This window comes from Podarcis cretensis (assembly GCF_951804945.1).
Source record: "Podarcis cretensis genome assembly, chromosome: 10".
In the NCBI taxonomy this organism is placed as follows: domain Eukaryota; kingdom Metazoa; phylum Chordata; class Lepidosauria; order Squamata; family Lacertidae; genus Podarcis; species Podarcis cretensis.
The window spans coordinates 37,982,257-38,001,335 of NC_137179.1; the positions used below are offsets into that span (position 1 = coordinate 37,982,257).

Sequence of the window (19,079 nt, forward strand, 5' to 3'; positions counted from 1 at the left end):
TTTGCAGTATTGGAAGGCCTGGGTGGGTTGCTTTACATGGCTGGTTGGTTGCATGTGGTTTGGTAGGCTACAGATTGTGTGGATCTTCAGCACAAATTAAAATTAAAAATATATGGACAAAGGATAATCACATAACTGATTCACACACACACACAAATTGTAGCCCTAAAATAAATCTGTCTACTCTTTTTGTGGTTGGGTTCAACAAGTCTATACATTTGGTAATTTCTGTGGCTTTGTGGTTTGAAAGGTACATACTTTTGGATGTAGGTATGGCAGACATGAAAGTAATGTGGTGCAAAACAGACAACAGCCCTGTTCAAACACTGAAAATAATGTGTGTAAGAATTGAAAAATAATTTGCTTAACAGACATGCTATGAAGGTCTTTGCTAGAACTGTGTTGCAGGATTACATCAACTGTAATGTTGTTTTTATTTACAGGAAGACAGTGCTAGGAAATCTTGCAAAACTCAAGTCTGGATTTTTATTTATATTTATTCCATCCTTGTGGATTTCAAAAAGCCCTTCAGTAGAATCAGTTGGAAGGGTTTCTGGAAATGACTGATCATAGCTGGGTCTATCCCAATACTTTTCTTGCTTTGATGGACAAGCTCAAGGCAGATGGTGGAATGTCCAGTTCTCTGCTGTCAATAATATCTACATGCCATCTCCCCGCACCCCCATGCTATTCAGGATCTTGCTTCTCTGTTTGTTTACGCCTCCAGAGATTTTGATTTTGATGTTTACCTCAAAACAAATAGCAAATTGTTCAGTCTTCATTATCAACAGTCCGTAGAAAGAGCTTTGAAGAAATGCTTTTTTGCCAATCATTTCACTCTTGATGTCTGTACAGAAAATTGCTTCCAGATCATTTATTTTCAGATGCTTATAAAACAGCTGACCTTATTGCAAATCTGAGGTAGGTAGATACGAGAGGCAAAGTTTCCATTGAAATAGGGATGGGGAACTTGTGGCCCTCCAGACATTGCTGGACTATAATCGCCACCACCCCTGACTATTAACCATGCTGGCTAGGGTTGGTGAGAGTTGCTGTCCAACAATGTCTGGAGGGTCACAGATTCCCCACCTTCTTGCCTTAAAATATCATGCTCCACAGATGGAACCTGTGGAACCAGTTCACATAATGTACTCCTAGACAGTGATGAGCAAAGCTCACTAGAAACAAAGATCCCTATTGCAAGCAGAAATATAAAGCAAGACGAAATTGTCAGGTTCAGTAAGTCATATACACATCTGCCACACCCAGGAGCTTCTGAATCAAGTCTGGAGGCTAAAGGACCACCTTATGTTAAAACATAAAGTTAAGGAAAGATTTGTGATGGATATACCTAGCTGACAGACAAGGAACAAAAGAAGTTCAGATCATCTACTCATAGGCCATTGTAGCTCCCGTGAGAGTCCCAAACTACCAATGGATTCATTTGGAAATTAGATAATGGTGGTCTTGAGAAGCATTCCAGTTGTAAAAGAGTGTAGGATGAGGGATGGAGAATCTCTGTTGTTGGACTACAACAACAACGATAATTCCTGGCCATTGATCTTGCTGCCTAGGGCTCATGGGATTTGGAGTCCAAAACAACCAGAGGAAGACATGTACCCTATCCCTGGGATGTTTCTGTACCCACCTATCTTGTGCTCTTAAAAGGCTTTTGTATAGGAAAATAGCCACCACAAGGAGAATGTTTTAAATTGCTCCCTGTTGCATCACCTTCCACATGACAGAACATTTGCTTGCAGTCACTTACATGAAAGATGGAGGGATCTTCTACTACAAAGCTCCCATTCTACCCCAAAAGATTTATACAGTGTGGATAATATAACTTAATCTGCACGAGAAGCTGATGCTTGGAACATTTTGAAGGATTTCATACCAATTTCCCCCTTAGAGCCTTGTCTCATATTCTGTTAAACAAATGCAACAGCAATTTGGATTTAGTTGCAAACTCCCTACAAGGTGTAAGGTGAATCTAGAATAGGAAACTGTCCCTGCCTCAGAAACAAACACCTGCTATTGAGCTGTTTCATAAAATAGCTATGGAACTGAAGTGTGTGTGTGTGTGAGAGAGAGAGAGATGAGATGAGATTTAAGAATCACTGGGCCACATCACTAGGTGTTTCACAGAGTTTGGCATTTGCACTAGGGCTACACAATGAACCCCATCCTTCTCTAAGCAACGGGCTTGGCCTCTACTCCAGTCTTCCTCTATTATCCCATTCAGCCACCAATATAAACTAACAATAGAGTTTCATTTAAGATTTATAGAGCCAAAATTGATCAGAAGAGAGTTTTCTGAGCATTTTTGCTTTCACTCTCATCCAAACTGAGAATTCCACTTCTCCCCAGAAAACATCTGGAAAATGCTCCCAACCTAATATTGCCACCCAGAAATAACATGAAGACTTTGGGAAGGTGATTTTTTGCTCATTCCTAATCTAAAGATGGACAAAGAGGGTACTCAGCAGTTATCCACCACAGATTCCAGAATTATCTCAGTGCCACCACCAAGAAGGCCTTGAGTCTCATGCCTGATCCCATGTATGGACAGAACAAATAACAAGACCTCTGAGGCCAATCTTAAAAGCAGGTTCCTATGGGAGCAGGGAGTTTATGAGGTTTAGAAGATGTCTGGTGGACAGAACTCCAGTTGGGACACCCTCATCAATGGTTTATCTCTTTCCACACATCAAAATCTGGTATTTATTGTCCGTCAGGTAACATTAAAAAAAATCTCTTTGCTCACAACCAGGTGGGAAGAACAGGAGTTAGCAAAATCCATTTTTTTTATAGTGGAGGCAGAATTCTTATAGGAGAGAATTCTTACATCAAACAAGCCCACACAAGTCTTAAACTAAACTAATATGTCCCCAAGCTATACGAATCAAAGTTGTGCAAAGCTTTGTCATAAAGCAATAACCCAATTCTATTTTTCCTTGATGAAATAAAATACATTCTTAGAACAAAGTTAGACCTGAAATACAAGCCAATTCAGTTTAACTATCCTCAGTGCTTAAATTATAAACACAAGTACATTTTGTGGTCTCATTTTTGAGTAAGAGCTTTTCAGATGTAATTTCACAGGAGAAGCTATAAAAAAAGTTTCCAGACAGACTAAACCTTCCCTTTGAGGTCCAAATAATATTTCAGCCAATGTAGAACCTTTCTGCTGTCTCCAGTATTTTTAATGGAAACATTTTGTCCATGTTTTATTGTGTTAACATCAGTAACTTTACTTTCTCACTTTGAAACATTCTTAAGATGCTTCCTGAGGACTTTGAAAGGACTACAGGAGAAAAATGCTACTTGCTTTAGTTAAGACCTGAGAAAAAAAATGGAGTGATAACAATTAGTAAAAAGCAACAATGCCTCTCTGTCCTCCCAGCTTCTATTTCATATCGCACATGCACCATTATGAGGCATCTCTTCACTTGCTATAGAAATCACAATGGGCCATGGAGAGAGGAGTAGTTTAAGATAACACATTTTTTAAAAAAGATTATCCTCAGTGCTTTTTTTCTTAAAAAATGTTTAGGGGTACTCTCATTTTCCTACTCATATTGAAATATTGCCCCTCAATGAGGCCAAACTTAGATTCACAAAATGTTTAGAGGTATGTGTACCCCTGCGCCCCCCCCCAGAAAAAAGCATTGACCATTTGACCATCAAACAAGGGCTGCCACTAACCTTCATCCCTCCACTTTGTGCATTTATTCTTACTCCTACAACCCTGCTCAGACATCTTTCTCTCCCCCCCATCCTGCTTGTAACCCCCTGAAATCAGGCATGATTCTCCAAATAAACACAGTAAAAAATAAAAATAAAATACAAAGGGAGCCCAAGGAACACAAACGCTTAAAGAAAACCCCACAATATAAGGGTTCAAAAACACACACTTTTCAAAAAATATGTTTCCTATAGCTTCAAATCATAGTTGTTTTATTCACTGACTATTCAAAAAATTCATGAAAGAGAAGGTAGATCAAACAACAGTAACTAAAGTAAAAAATTATCAGAATTTTTTTTCTTTTTTCTGAGAATTTCCTTTGGCGGACTTTCTCCAAAAGAGTTGGAAAATTCCAGGAACTCTGACAAATATTCCCAGCTTCGCCACACGCATATAGGGTGGTCAGTTTACTGTGGATTCTAATATATTGTTGTGAGTTGGGGGTAGTTGAGTAGGCTGTATGAGTTTCTTCTAACTCCTGGATCCAACAAGGATTCAATAGCTGGAATAGCCAGGCCAGCTTCTTGGTAATGGCTTGCTAAGTATGGGTCATTAAGGTAACAAAGGAAGTGTCTCTGTGCCAGACAGAAAATGGTTGGGCCCCCTTCCTTCAACTTCCTGTTTGTTAGAAGGACAAAAGCCAGAGTTGAGGTGTTTGAGATGTAGAAGCAAGAAGTAGGCTGGGCAGCTGAGAATTAGAGCCATGCCTGATTTCTGCTGGGATCCAAGGCTGTGGCTATGAAATAAGCAAGATTTTATTAGGGTGTTAATGCTATGAACCCCTCCATCATAGGCAACTATCAAATACTTCTTTATTAACCATCACTGACAGTGGTGCTCTGCTTACTAGCGGGAAGGCTAGGGAGTCAATGTCCCAGTTCAGGCACACTTAAAGTGCTCCAAGGGCTGAGCAAAGTAGGAGGTAGGAAGGATATTTGTTCAAACTCCATTCTTTCCTGGGAAAAGGCCCCATTAAATAGAGAATAACTTGCACATGTAACTTAGAAAGTTCAGTTATTTGTGCAAGAATTTTGCTGGAAGATGTTAAAGAGAACCTAAAGGAAAAGTGACAACTGAGGAGGTTCAGAACTGACCCACTGCCTGACCTCTTGTCAATCAAAAGTCTTGCTTCAAACATTTCCGAGCACCAGACATAGCAAGTGACCTGGATTTGAATACCTGAAATTGCTAAGAAGCCATTGCAATGTAAGTGAACCTAACAGTGGCTCATCTGAATAGGATTAGTTTCTGCTTGACGGTTGAAATGTATAAGGGCAAAAGCAATCATATACACCACAATGTCTCATCTGAAAAGAATTGCCAACTATTGTTCTCAGTGGGTAGCACAAAGGGACTATCAGCTCCCTGGAATGCCTAAATTGACTCAGCTTTGTTAAAAAGATGGATAAGTAATCCTCATAGCACTTCTAAAATATTACTTTAAGTAGCATGCCTTATTTAAAACAACGCCCTTGATTTGAACCCTATACTGCAATCAAGTCGTGCTAAATGTGACTTGTTCTTAAATCCTACTTTTGGTAGGAAGGAATGAGAACAAACTTAATGACTTTTAGGTCTCTGGTGTTCAACCAGGAATACAAAGCAAGTAAGATTTAAAAGTCTCTTGCGAGTCTAATAACTTATCTCTCTCCTAAAAAGCCTTTAACTGACACTGCATTTGCACCTGGTTGCAGCCTGAGGGGAGGGAGAAAGTTACAAGTTTAAACATGGCAACTCAAACCCACATATTTTAAGCAGAAAAGGTAAGAACAGAAGGAAGCTCCATGTGTTCATTTGGCATTTGTACCCCAGTCTGATGCAAGTTTGTTTAGAAGTAACTCACACTGAGTTTAATGGGCCTGACTCCAAGGTATACATGGGATTATAGGCTGCTCTAACCACCAGTTACTGTAGGTGACGTCACTAGAGCATATATGTATAACTCCTGTATAGTTTGAGAAGCCACAGTGCAACATCTGTACAAAATGTTTCATGTAACGGTTGCAATCCTGGATCACAAAACAAGTAAAAATGTATTATTAAAAATCTCCTATTTGTATTTTTTATTTCTGTTCTGCACTTTTAAAATTGTCAGTATGATACATTTCTGTGTCATACAGAAAAGGTTGCAATCTTATACCCATTTACCTGAAAGCAAGCCTCATTTTACACATCGGGGCTTGCATCTGAATAGACATATACTGGATTGCACCGTGCATTAGAATCTTAATAAAGATACAGACTGCAAGTTCCAGTCCTACTTGTTTTTTTAAAGTACAAAATCATGGGATTATGTATGCACAGCAAAGGCATGTCTGCTTGCTTACTTTATTCCTATTGTAAACCAAAAGGTACCTGCAGAAATATTTGACTTAAGGCTAACTCATTTACCGTATTTTCTCCTGTAAATCTGTGTGGTTTTGTTTTTTTTACTAACTTTGAGAGATTACTTTCCTTCCACTTCCTTGGGTTTCATACACTACTGTAAGCCAGAAGCCTCTCTCGCTCTCTCTAGACATTTTTCTTCCACAAAAGAAAATGATCTAACTAAATATGTGATTTTTAAAGAAAATGACGGAAATAAGAAAAAAATGGCATCAAGCAAAGCATTCTGTGCTGATCTGTAAAAGCACTTAGGATCCTGAACACATGAAAAAGAAATAAGGGGAAAAGGGGGGCTGATAAAGTTTCTGGCTACAATACAGGAGACATATCATTACCATATGATCTACTGTGGGTGTCAGCTTGGATTCTGTTCATTGAGGGAAACCTTACTTTTTTAACTGTGCTATGGAATAGAAGACGCAGGAGGGTTTTCCACCAAGTGACAGACAACTGAGCAGTAATCTACCCCTCCTCCTTTCCACACCTGCACCTTCTTCTGCCTGGCTTGAATATTTCAGTTTAATTGCATCTCAGCTCTGAGGGCGCCTTTTGCAAATCCCTGGATTAAAAGGTATGGCTTTCAATAATTATCCTGAACTCTGCTCCAGTACAGTAAAACTTCTGTAAAAGCTAGGAGAAACAGGGAGCCTGAAAGAAGTGGCTTTAAAAGAGATGTTTAGTACTGTTATATCTGCATTATTTGGGAGCATTCTAGAGAACTGTGGACGTTTCCTAGCATTATTTTACATTTGGGGCCATTTCTTTGTATTTTTGTAAGGATTTGTATGTTCCGAGTTTTCCAGCTGTGCATTTTCTTGCTCTAATGCAAAGTTTGAAGTATATGATGTTGTAGGAGGAAAACAGAAACTTCATGTTTTGTAGTTTGAAAACCAGAAGGTATTTGTTTTAAGTTAAAGGGGTGGTGGAGGAATGTTTTGCCCAGAGTAGCAGACATCTTTCTAAACACTGCAGAGTGGTATATTGCATATGTAAACAGCGATTGCATATTTAAGACAAGAAGTTTCTTGACTGGAAAAACTAAAGATAAACAAGCAGGCATTCCATACAGTTTTAAAATGGAAATAAACATGCTTTCAAAATCTTGAATGTGCCCTGTAGCATGTTCTTTACCTCATCTGTTCTAAGAAAAGTATTTGCTATGAAAAGAAATGCAGTATATTAGTTGCTGTTGAAGTAGATGAAACTGAGATAGAGCTGTAGTTCTCTTTTTAGAAAAGTCCTTATTCTCTCCATTTTCTAAATGGTATAGACATCTTTCTATTCTGCAAACTAGTTTTGCCAAACATTCAGTCCTAGGACTCTGGATCAACTGATTTATGGATCAGGCTGTGTAAGATTTAAACTCCTAGAAAGAAATACCACAGCATAATTCAGTATAGAATTAAATCACCCCACCCATCCCCACCTTCAATATAATATATATGTATCATCTCACAATCCTTCTCCCCATATGGTTTGTTTATTTTGCTGTTTGTCTGTATATCTTTTTTCTGGCTATTCTGGGGTTTTTATTTACATGCCTTTTACAATTGTCTGTTAGTTGATCCGATAAAAGAATCACTATAACCTCAAGCCTTATTTGCTGTTCTCAGAAATAACTGATTGAACTAATACATGGCACAATTCTATGCATGCTTACTCAAAAGTAAGTCCCACAAGGTTCAATGGGGCTTTCTCTCTGCAACTACAGAATAGGTGTGGAAGGAATACTCCAGCAATTACTGAAGGATAAGGCCCATCGTTAGTTGGCAGACACAGAGTTTTTTCATTTATTTTAGGCTGCTATGTTCATCAGATTTATTTAAGTTCCTTTGAAGTTCCTTTGAACTTCAGTTCCTTTGAGATCTTTCAGAATATCATTGTTAATCAGGGGTTTTTAAAAATGCCTTTTACATTATGTGGGTCGTCATTTGTGACATAAGTGACATAAGCAAAGGATGTGCCTCTTTTGTAAATCATCTTTCAACAATGACTTACACGGAATTACCATGACATTCTTCATGTGCCAGTTATGCCCCTAAAGTGAGAATCCTAATGGCCGATAGGATCAATTGATTTTTTACCAAAAAATATTACAGGTTTCATAAACGAAACAAAACCCTTACAGACTTCATTCTAGACTCTAATTTAAGGCACAGAAATATTTTCAAAAAATCGTAACATTTTAGCAGCAGGGGAATAAGAGCTCATATAAACCATCCTTTTGCCTGATTAACTGGGAGAAGAAATAAAATACCATTTATGTTATTTTATGTTTCACATTTGGATTTGCTAGAACATTTGTCCCTTATGATACTCCTCAGGATTAGATCATTAATCTATTAATCTGTGAACATGCCAAGGTCTTTTAACTTCAAGTAGAGTTAATAGACTTCGAGACCTGTGTGACAGTGTGGTACAGTATCATTCTAAAGTGTTGGGTTGAATCAGGGAGGCATGGGTCCACATTTTTGCTCACTGGGTGATTCTGAGCCAGTTAATATCTCTCAGCCTAACCTCCCTCACAAGGCTATCATGAGAATAAAATATATTGGGGGTGGGGGTGGAGAGGGTATATATGATATGGAAACCAGAACTCCTTTGAGGAAGGTTAAGGTCAAAATAAAACCAAGTTCATTGCTTCATTGTGTTGTGCTTTAATTCACACGCACCTACATAGAAAAATAAAAATACCACCCAAATGACTTCAGTAGTAAAGTTCAGTACTAAAAATTCTGCTCCCATTCTCACTACAAAGAGATCTACAAACCTGCAACCATCTTACAGAACTTCTGCTACAGTAGCTTTGTCATCCTCATCCTCATAATGGCAAACTGAAAAGATTTTGTCCTGGTTCATGCTGGGAGAAAGAGCCTACAGTTAGCTATGATCTGTGGGGATGCACAGTGGAGTATCATTGCTGTTTGTTCTCCATTAAGTTGTAAGAGCCTTCCAATAGAGGCCTTATAACTTGGGGCATGGTGCTGTACTGGTAGGGTTACCACCTTTGTTCTGGCAAAATACAGGACAGGATGGGGACATGATTGATAGGTGAAGTCCCCTCACACCTGGTGCTGAAATGACTTCAGCACAATCCATTACATTGCAGCCTAACAGGACAACCCCTCTGGGATTTGTCACATGCACATGGATGTGTAAATACGTCTGTGCTTTGCTACCCAGAGCTTAAATTCATGAACTTTAACACACATACACTACTGTATGTAGGCTGGGGCAAAAAAATAAGCAAATGGGGTGGGCATATTCTGATGAGGAGTATGTTAAATTTCTGAAAGAGGGAGAAAATTTTAGGGGGTGGGGAGCAAGCCTTCTGGGGAGCTACTTCTCCTCCACCCTCCTCTCTCAAATATCATGCAGATAATTATGTTCAGAACTGGAGCTGCTAGTCTACACTGACCAAACCCACTCAGACCCTCTTGCTCCCTGAGAAACAAGGCCTGGCACTCCCAGGCTGCAGCTCTGTGGAAGACCGCCTCAACCCACCCTGGAGCTGAAGGGAATTGGAAGCAGCAACATGAAAGCCTTGCCCCATTGTTTGCTCATCCTTGGGAGCGGGATGAGAGAGGGAGCGATGAGAAAAAAAGAAAGGAAAGAAGCAAGAGGCGGTTTCTCCATCCAAGCCAGCAATGCCTTCCCTGTAGGAACGGAGGCAGTCATTTGGAGAGGGTCCCCAACTTGGCCAAGAAAGAGCAAGAACAAGAGAGCAAGACAGACATGCAGGAAATACAGGACAAACGATGTCCTGTATTGAATCAACACAGGATGTTAAACTGTGCATTAAAACATGGGGCAATCCTGTATTATACAGGATGAGTTGCAACCCTCCTTACTGGGCTGATTTTCTATATTGACAATGCAGGCTGGGGGCTGTTTCCCTGCAGCAGGGTTTTATGGTGTAAGCAATAATTATAAACAGCAAGCAAGTAGATGACATGGTTTCTTTCCATACCAATGCCACTCTGGCAGTGCTAGTGTGGGAAATAACTGTGTCATCAGTTCATCCTGTGTGGTTTCTTTTGACAGATGTTACTGGTATAGGATGGGATCCAGATATGAGGAAACAGCATTTGAGCCACAATGGTATGAGTGGTCATCGTAACATGAATTAGCCCTAAGGGTGCTGACAATAAGCAGCATACATCTGTGAGGCTATGCTGTTGAGTTTAAAAATGTACTATAGAAAAACAAAACTTGTGGGGGGGGGGGGGAATTGCACACAACTACGAAACAGCAGAGATAGCCCAATCCTTTCTGTTATTGCATCTGAGTCAAGAAACAACAGCAGAGGAGCTTCAAGGTCCTGCCCTGCCTCTTCCTGTACCACCCCCCCCCCTTGAGATACCTGAAACTTCAGGTAAACGCCATCCAGCTGAATGTCAAAATTAGATGTAAGGTGCCTGGCTGTCATTTTTTAAACAGTTTTAGGGGCACCTGTAGTATTATGGCAGATGTTTTAAAATTGGACTATATTTTGATATACAGACAAGAAAGCCAAAAATAACAAACTTGAAATTCAACATTTTCCCTTAAAATGCTTTACCGGATTTACTTTAAGCAACTAAAGGTTCCTTTCACATGATATTGCCAGCCTGGCAAATTTTGGGCTTAAAAAAAAATCAACAACAAAATATTATCCCTCCCTTCCCAATACTATCATAAGTTTCACAGCCTCAGGCTAACCATGACAATGGGGAAAAAAACAATTCAGTCCATTTGCTATCTTGACTAAGAACTGGCAAACAATTCTTCCCTTAATTTTTGTGCAGAATCCTAACACAACTGTTTGTTACTAATAAATACAAGTCAAATCAAACTATCCAGACAGTTGTGCACAGAACTGACTCTGTGTTCCTCTGTGAATCTCTGTTTTATAAATATTTATTGGTTTTCTACATAAATTATATCTGGGTAATGCTTTATCGGGACATGGGTGGCACTGTGGGTTAAACCACAGAGCCTAGGACTTGCCGATCAGAAGGTTGGCGGTTCGAATTCCGGCGACGGGGTGAACTCCCGTTGCTCGGTCCCTGCTCCTGCCAACCTAGCAGTTCGAAAGCACGTCAAAGTGCAAGTAGATAAATAGATACCGCTCTGGCAGGAAGGTAAACGGCGTTTCCGTGTGCTGCTCTGGTTTGCCAGAAGCGGCTTAGTCATGCTGGCCACATAACCCGGAAGCTGTACGCCGGCTCCCTCGGCCAATAAAGCGAGATGAGCGCCGCAACCCCAGAGTCGGTCACGACTGGACCTAATGGTCCAGGGTCCCTGTCCCTTTACCTTTACCTTTACCATCGCATTTACACACTTGAGCACAACTCCACCAAAAACTGTTTCGATTATAATTATGTGAAAGATATGAGTATGAACACAATGCCACCAATTTACAAATCTTTGCTTCTTCTTTTTTGACTTCTAGATTCACAGCTGCCACCTTGAATAGATGAACTAAACCATGAAGGTAGCCGTTTTCTTCCTTCTACTCCTGCCACTTTGCTTGGCTAAGCCATTCCACCAAAAAGGCTTGTTTGATTTTATGCTTGAAGATGAAGCAGGTTCTGGAACTACAGATACTCTAGATACTTATCCTCCACTGCAAGGCCCAGTATGTCCATTCCGCTGCCAGTGCCACCTTCGAGTTGTGCAGTGCTCTGATTTAGGTGAGCAAAATGAAATATTGCTTCATAAAATGTTTGTTTATGCTGGCTCACAATGACAGCTTAAGCTATTTTTGGGTATCAACACCAACATAGTTACTGAGTTCTCCTGTCACACTATAATTTTGCCATTGTTGTGATAGTATCTGTATGATAGTCTTGTCGAAAACAACAAGGAAAATAAGGAGAGAGAGTTCAGCTGAGAATAGGTCAGCTGAAAAACAGGGTCTTTGTGGTGGTAGACCATGAAAGAAATAGTGGTAGTCATTTGCTTTCCGTCCATTTTACGCTGCCTCTCATTCAAGACCACAGGCATTTCTCTTTAAGGAAATGCCAGTTTGTCAATGTTCTATCATAATAAGCCCGGAAGCTGTACGCCGGCTCCCTCGACCAGTAAAGCAAGATGAGAGCCACAACCCCAGAGTCGTCCGCGACTGGACCTAATGGCCAGGGGTCCCTTTACCTTTTTTTAAATATGGTTGGGTGACACAGACCTATATTACAAATCCAGGTAAATCTAAATTCTGAGTACCAAACTCTGCTACTCATAATTTCTTGAGGATCAAGAAGGTTACACGGGCTACATAAAACTGGTTGTTACAAGTTTTAACTTGGAAATATGAGCATGTGGACTCTAACATTTTCTAACATTGGCTTTAATTTGGGACTAACAGTAATGCTTTTAATTATTCTAGTTTGATTAAAATATAACTATTTTAGTCTTCATTGACAAATAGAAATATACATGTTTGTGTACTGGATGCTTTCCAGACATGAAGAGGAAGCAAAGCAATGGGCAAAGGTCAAACATCTAGGCAAGGAAGTAGATCCCAAGTAAAGGAAACAAAACCCCATAAAACTTAGAAATTGTGGGAAAAGTTAAGGATCAAAAGAGCAAAAGTTTTTTTGTTTCTTTTTTTAAGTTTCTATGATGACTGTTTTTCCTGTTGAGTTGACAATTTTATTTCTCTGTCTGGGGTTTTTGGTGAATTCTTTCTAGGAAGTTAATTATCCTATCACTTCCTTATATGAAAATGCATGCCTCTACAATTATATAGTCAACCTGTATCTTCTAAATAAGCAACATTGTGCCTGAACTAGAGCTTTGGGTATGCTTTGAATTTTCAGTTGGGCCTGTTAAAAATTCAGCGCAGTTTTAAGTACTGTAAGTGGAGATGTCAATGACATTGTCATAAATAATGGAGGGGATGTGTACTGCAGCAATGAACAGCTACCATTTATTTATATGAGAGAAACACAATTCTGAGACAATTACTGGAACAGGACAGATTTCTGTTTTGATCAGTTGTCTTCAAATTGAAACCAGAACTCAAAAGGAGTCAATGAACACCAAACTTATTCCATCTGCATAGTCCTTCACATTCTTCTGAAGAGATCTGCTGACGGCCTTGATGCTATGAAGCTACTGGATGTTGTTGGGTTTTTTGGAAGAGATATATTTATGATGCTTTTTGTAATATTTGGCTGGTTGGGAGAGGCAAACAGCAAAGCTCCTGCCTACATATGATTCCCAGAGTTACACAGAAACAAAGATATTTTTAGCCTTCAATAAAGGGGCAAACAAGATATTACTTTAATAGTGTGATTGCCAACTATGCTTGGTTGTTGTTGTTATTTAAATATTAAGCTATGTGATTTTCATTAGGATTGCAACTGAGGACGGAAGTTTAAAACTGGCCTCCCCTAATTTCCTTGACCCTTATGAAAAATCACCCCACTTTCATAACTATCAATTTAAAAAATATGGTTGCTAATTATGCTATTAAAGTAATGTCTGGTTAGGCTCCAATTCTGTGCTCCAGTTAGAAACTGCTTCTATTATGACACACATATAACCATTCAACAACCACTTCCCCTCAGCTGGAGGAGAGGTCACCTTCTCAAAGCTGAGATCTCCCAAATATTAGCTCCCATTTAGAAAAATATTCCCCATCAATCCTGTGCCATTAGAAATCTGTTTAGCAAAAGAGATGACTGGCTAATCACAACTTGAATCATACAGTTCTCAAAAAATTGACAAATATTGTCATTTCTAGCTTTCAGTAGGCCAGTAAAATCAAAATTTAATTTCCTTGACTTACAGGTAAAGAATGTCCATTACTACGGACTGATTGTGTATGTCCAAAACAAGTTTAATGAAACAAACATTTTGGACATTGGTCGTAAATCTCAAAACCAACCCATTAATGATGGAAATAGTTCAGATTGAGCTATGTCCACTGATAAATGGTGCCATTTTGAGGGTTTTAATCACAGTCCATTTCATGAATATACTTCATATATGTATGGCGTATCTCATTCACATCCCAAATTGTTGCTAGATTCTAAATCCGAATAGGGACTTCATTTTCTATAGCTTTTCACACCAGACAAACTATTGCTTTGCTCTAGCTGTTGGAGCCTCAGAATGCTGGCTGAATTAATTCTGTTATGCTGTAAGAATTCAAGTTGACTGTTATCCAGACTTCATCCTCCCTAGTGTGCAAGGGTGGAACAAGATAACATTACTATATCCCATCAACAAGCTTTTTACAACATATTATTTATGCTAAAATTCCCTCTGGACTGAATGATCAAATATGAAAATATTCTTGGATGGTTTGCTTAGCTGAGTTGAGAGCCTGTTTAAATATCTACTTAAATGCCCAGCAATTTGGGTGGATAATTACTTTTCCTGATTGATTCTCATCTCTCCATCCATGCATTACTGAATGTTATTGCAAACAACATTCCAGCCTCTTAAGACTCAGGGGGCAGATGTTGCTGGATTCCAACTCCTATGCTCCCTGACCACTGGTAAGGCTGACTTGAGCTGATGGGAACTGGAGTCCAGCAACATCTGAAGGACCACAGTTTCCCATCCCTGAATTCAGTAATAAAAATATGTGCATTAAGCACATCCTTTGTTAGCATATATGGAGTCAAAATCTCTGCACTGGAAGATTGTGGTTTAATCAAAACATCTTCTCACACTTATCATATATAGTGGTACAGTTGCTGTTTGCTCCAATAGTTTTAAGAGCAAATTTGTAACTGATTGTCTGCATGTTTGGTCACATGTCACTATTATTGGATAGTGCAAGTTTTTGTAGCTTTTTTGTATTTGTATTTAAAGTGGACTCAGTACCATCATCTCTCTGTCATTTATATCCTTTGGTCTGAGTCTGCAAACCGACAGCTCACATTGGTCAGAGGTGCAGAACAGATGTTTCCCAAACCACGCCCACCAACCACTACCCCTCCACACAAAAAGCAGGATGATGCTGCACAAATGAAAATACTGAGGATCTTTCACAAAAGTCTGGTTTTTAGCAGCAGAAGAAAGAGTTTCAGTGTTGTTTTGGTTTGGCCAGCTCTTGAAAAACTGATGAAGAGTCAAATAAATTTGAAAATATACTTTGTGCATGTGTTGTGCATGTAAAGGAACTTCTCTTAATACTTTCTTTTAAAACTCTCCAGCACATTTAGCAATCAAGCCTACATTGCTGAAGAGTTCACCTGAGGCATACATTCTACCCATTTGCTGTTATAGACATCACATAGGAAGAGTCATATGAGCTTTTTGCTTTGTTAGAATTTTGTAATCAGTATGCCAATGGCTTGTTTAAAAGTTTTTCCCAAAAACACTATAGGGGGGAACGAACAGGGGAAGCACACCTTCCCATCTCTACCAGTCTGCCATTCCTTCCCAAAGAAAAAATAAAATAAAATAAAATAAAATAAAATAAAATAAAATAAAATAAAATAAAATAAAATAAAATGAATTGTATCACATAGCAATTAGGGTTGTTGAGAAACAAACCGCAGGCATACTAGGCTTTTGAAAGAATGTCCAAACACTCAAACAGAATTTTAATACATGGCATCACTTCAGTGTAGTGAACCACATGAATCCCATGTGGAGTTCGTCATGAACCACTAACAAATTTTGCAACATGCACATGTGGTGGAAAGTTGTTGGCAATCAAGACTTCATGCCTCATGTGAAATAGAGGGCACAGGAATTGTACCATTTTCTGCACAGAAGCAACTTGATGGAAAGATAAATGGAGGTAACTGTCATATGGGGTCTCCTGGAAAGACTCTAGCCATTTACACACAGGGAGGAACTAATGTTGCAGCCAAGGTTCAGGCACATGCCTCCATCCTCCCAATCTGCAAAGTAGCACCAGCCTGTAGGAAATTTGTGCTACCTGGATGCTTGGCTCAGTCTAAAACAGAGATATAGGATATAAGGGGTTATTCCTGTGCATGCAGTTTCATGTCAGGCGAGAGGACAAGTACTCTGAGTGATGGAAATTTACAAATGCTACCATAATTGTATATACTACTACACAGTATTTCTGATAACTTCAGCTGCGGAAATGGTGTTATGAAATACTAGGATCAAAAGGTCTTATTATTTGGAACACATTGTAAGGGTTAGTCATTCCAGAATATATTCGGCAAAAGATATAAATGACAAAGGCAATTTATAGGCCCAGTGGCCCAGGCTGAGTCATGTATGAGCAATGAATGGAGAAATCTTCAAGAAAATCAATCACTGCCATATGGCTTCCTGTTGCTAGATCAGTTTCGCATGTTTTAATTTGCTAAGAGTCCAGATGGATGAAATAATTCAAGTTTATTCAAGTTGTGCTTGCAACAAGTTCTGTAAGAAAATGCAAATTTTATACAAACTTGTAGTGGCAATAAGTCTTTTCTTAAACCTAAGCACAATAAGTAAATCCAAAAGTATGGGTTTATATAAACACATTAGGCAATTCTATCAGCTCCTGCAACAAGGAATCTATAGCAGCAAGCTATTATGAGTCAACTTTTGCAAGCTTCAGAATTCATGCAAATTGGACTTTGAAGTTATATTTAACTTATAAACCAACAGTAAGCCAGTAAGATTTCTTGGTTAAAATAAATAAATTATTTTATTCATAAACTTATGGATAGAAATAGGACTGACATATGACAATCAGAGATAAGAAGGCTGCAATAGTCAAGGCAGGAGAAAACCTGAGCACAAACCAGACTTTTCACTAGTGAGCAGAGAGAAATGACCATAGGTTTGCAATAATGTAAGGGGGGTAGGGTAACATAACTTGGCATTAGACGGAATATGGGAACTTAAAAAGAGAGCGATGAATCAAGATAAGGCTAAGGTTCTACCTCTGGTTTTATTCATAGATCAATCTAGTCTTACCTTCAAAAGTTTCAGCTTGTACTTCTATTATATTTTCTAGTGTTAGCTTTGTTTGAAATAAATTGTGGATTTTATATAAATTGCCCAGACTCCTCACTACCCTGTCTTTCTGCTTACTTTCCCATATGTACCTACTTGAACCTTAAGATCCATTCAGAGGCACCTTTCAGTTTTGGTGCCAAGTGAATACCTTTCTTTTCATCCAGGCCTTTGACATATTTTTCGGGGCTTCTGTGTTTTAAAAACTGTGTAGCCATTTAAATTAATTGACCCAAGTTAGTCATGACTATGAATTTCAGGGCTAGTGTCAAAAATGGGCACACATCGCAGTACTGAGCAATTCTTTCTTTCTGTGAAAACTTTCTATACTAACAGGACAGACAGAATGAATATGCATACTTACAAGATATTTTGGTTAGAAAAGCAAATGTGGGTGACAGTGTTATTTAATTTAGATAGGGCTATGTAATATGAAATAATTTTAATTTTCTTCCTTCACCTAAGCCACATATATGGAATGGTATCACAAGTGTTTTTAATTTGAAATGGTATCACAAGTGCTTTTAATTTAAACTGACTGATGTTCTTCAGGCATTCACAGAACAGAAATGAATCTGTTTGTAAAAACAACGCTCTGTATATAGTTTCTGTTTCAAAAAAAGAAATGGCAATGGAGTCATTTAAAATTGTCTTAGTTTTTATTAATCTAATAGCCTGGACATTTTAGATGAGGATAAATATGAGAGCACTGATATGTGGAAAAGCCTGAATGTAAAAATAATGCTAAACATCTTTAATTATATTCTGATGTTTTACTCATTACAATCAGTGATCAGCTCTGTACTTTAGTGGAAGGATACAAATCAAATGAGGCATGTTTTTGGTCTGACTACGTTGATTACATACAATTTATTCTTTTTAGATGTATGACAAGGAACTGAATCCAAACATGGCCTTTCTTCAAGCACTTCATATTTGCTGAAGTCAGCAGAACATGGTATTTGGAAAGTTTCCAAGACCGGGTCCCTGACTGTCATCCAGAATTAGAGTTTAGGATTTAACTGACCATAATTAGAACATGGAGGACTTGGAATTTGAAGCAGTGAACTTAAAGCTTGACTTGACATTATATGAAGAAACTGGTTGTTTGAATTGGTGGGGAAAGGGAAGCTATTTTACTTCAATGGATGGCGGGGGTGGGGGTATCAGTAGGACTGGTTTCATTCAAAATTCAATAGAATAAGTAAGAGGTAGCTCTGATTATGAGCCGTGCTTGCTAGGGCTGACAAAAGTTATAGCCCAACAACTTCTGGAGGGCACCCTGGAATAAACGATAGGAATAACTCCTTCTATGGCACTGATGATGAATGATGCCTTGGCTAAGGACCAAAGTGAGAAAAGAACTACAGATGAATTGTTATAGGACCAGACTACTGTGAACAGTTGAAGATACAAGGTAGCAAACTGGATGTTTATGATATTTTTACATTTCATTGTGTGACTTCCCCAGAATAAGAGAATAATGGTAAAGCCATTAGATCCAGTCATGACCGACTCTGGGGTTGTGGCGCCATCTCGCTTTATTGGCCGAGGGAGCCGGCGTACAGCTTCCAGGTCATGTGGCCAGCATGACTAAGCCACTTCTGGCGAACCAGAGCAGCACAAGGAAACACCGTTTACCTTCCCGCTGGAGCGGTACCTATTTATCTACTTGCTACTTTGCACTTTTGCTAGGTTGATAGGAGCAGGGACTGAGCAAAGGGAGCTCACCCCATCACGGGGATTTGAACCGCCGACCTTCCAATCGGCAAGTCCTAGGCTCTGTGGTTTAACCCACAGTGCCACCGGCATCCCTAATAAGAGAATAGTGCAATAAACTTGAGAGAGATCTGTCTGTCTTTCATCTAAACAAATGTTTCCCATTCTTGGGTCTCCGGCTGTTTTTTTAACTACAATTCCCATCATCCATGACCACTGGTCCTGCCAGCTAGGGACGATGAGAGCTGTAGTCCAAAAACAGCTGGAGACCCAAGTTTGGGAAACACTGGTCTTAACCCTCATT

At 39.1% G+C, this 19,079-nt stretch overlaps 1 protein-coding gene and 1 long non-coding RNA gene across 8 annotated transcripts in view; one reads left to right on the forward strand and one right to left on the reverse strand.

Annotated features, from left to right (window-relative positions):
- Positions 1–19,079, reverse strand: part of LOC307225574 — a 196,414-nt gene that overhangs the window by 116,975 nt on the left and 60,360 nt on the right. The gene's annotated exons all lie outside the window — the stretch shown is intronic.
- Positions 6,455–19,079, forward strand: part of DCN (decorin) — a 31,504-nt gene continuing 18,879 nt past the window's right edge. The window contains exons 1-2 of the mRNA XM_079993469.1: positions 6,455–6,701; positions 11,565–11,805. Of these exons, the coding sequence (XP_079849595.1) occupies positions 11,601–11,805 (205 nt within the window). The 5' untranslated portion in view covers positions 6,455–6,701; positions 11,565–11,600. The remainder of the gene's footprint in view (positions 6,702–11,564; positions 11,806–19,079) is intronic.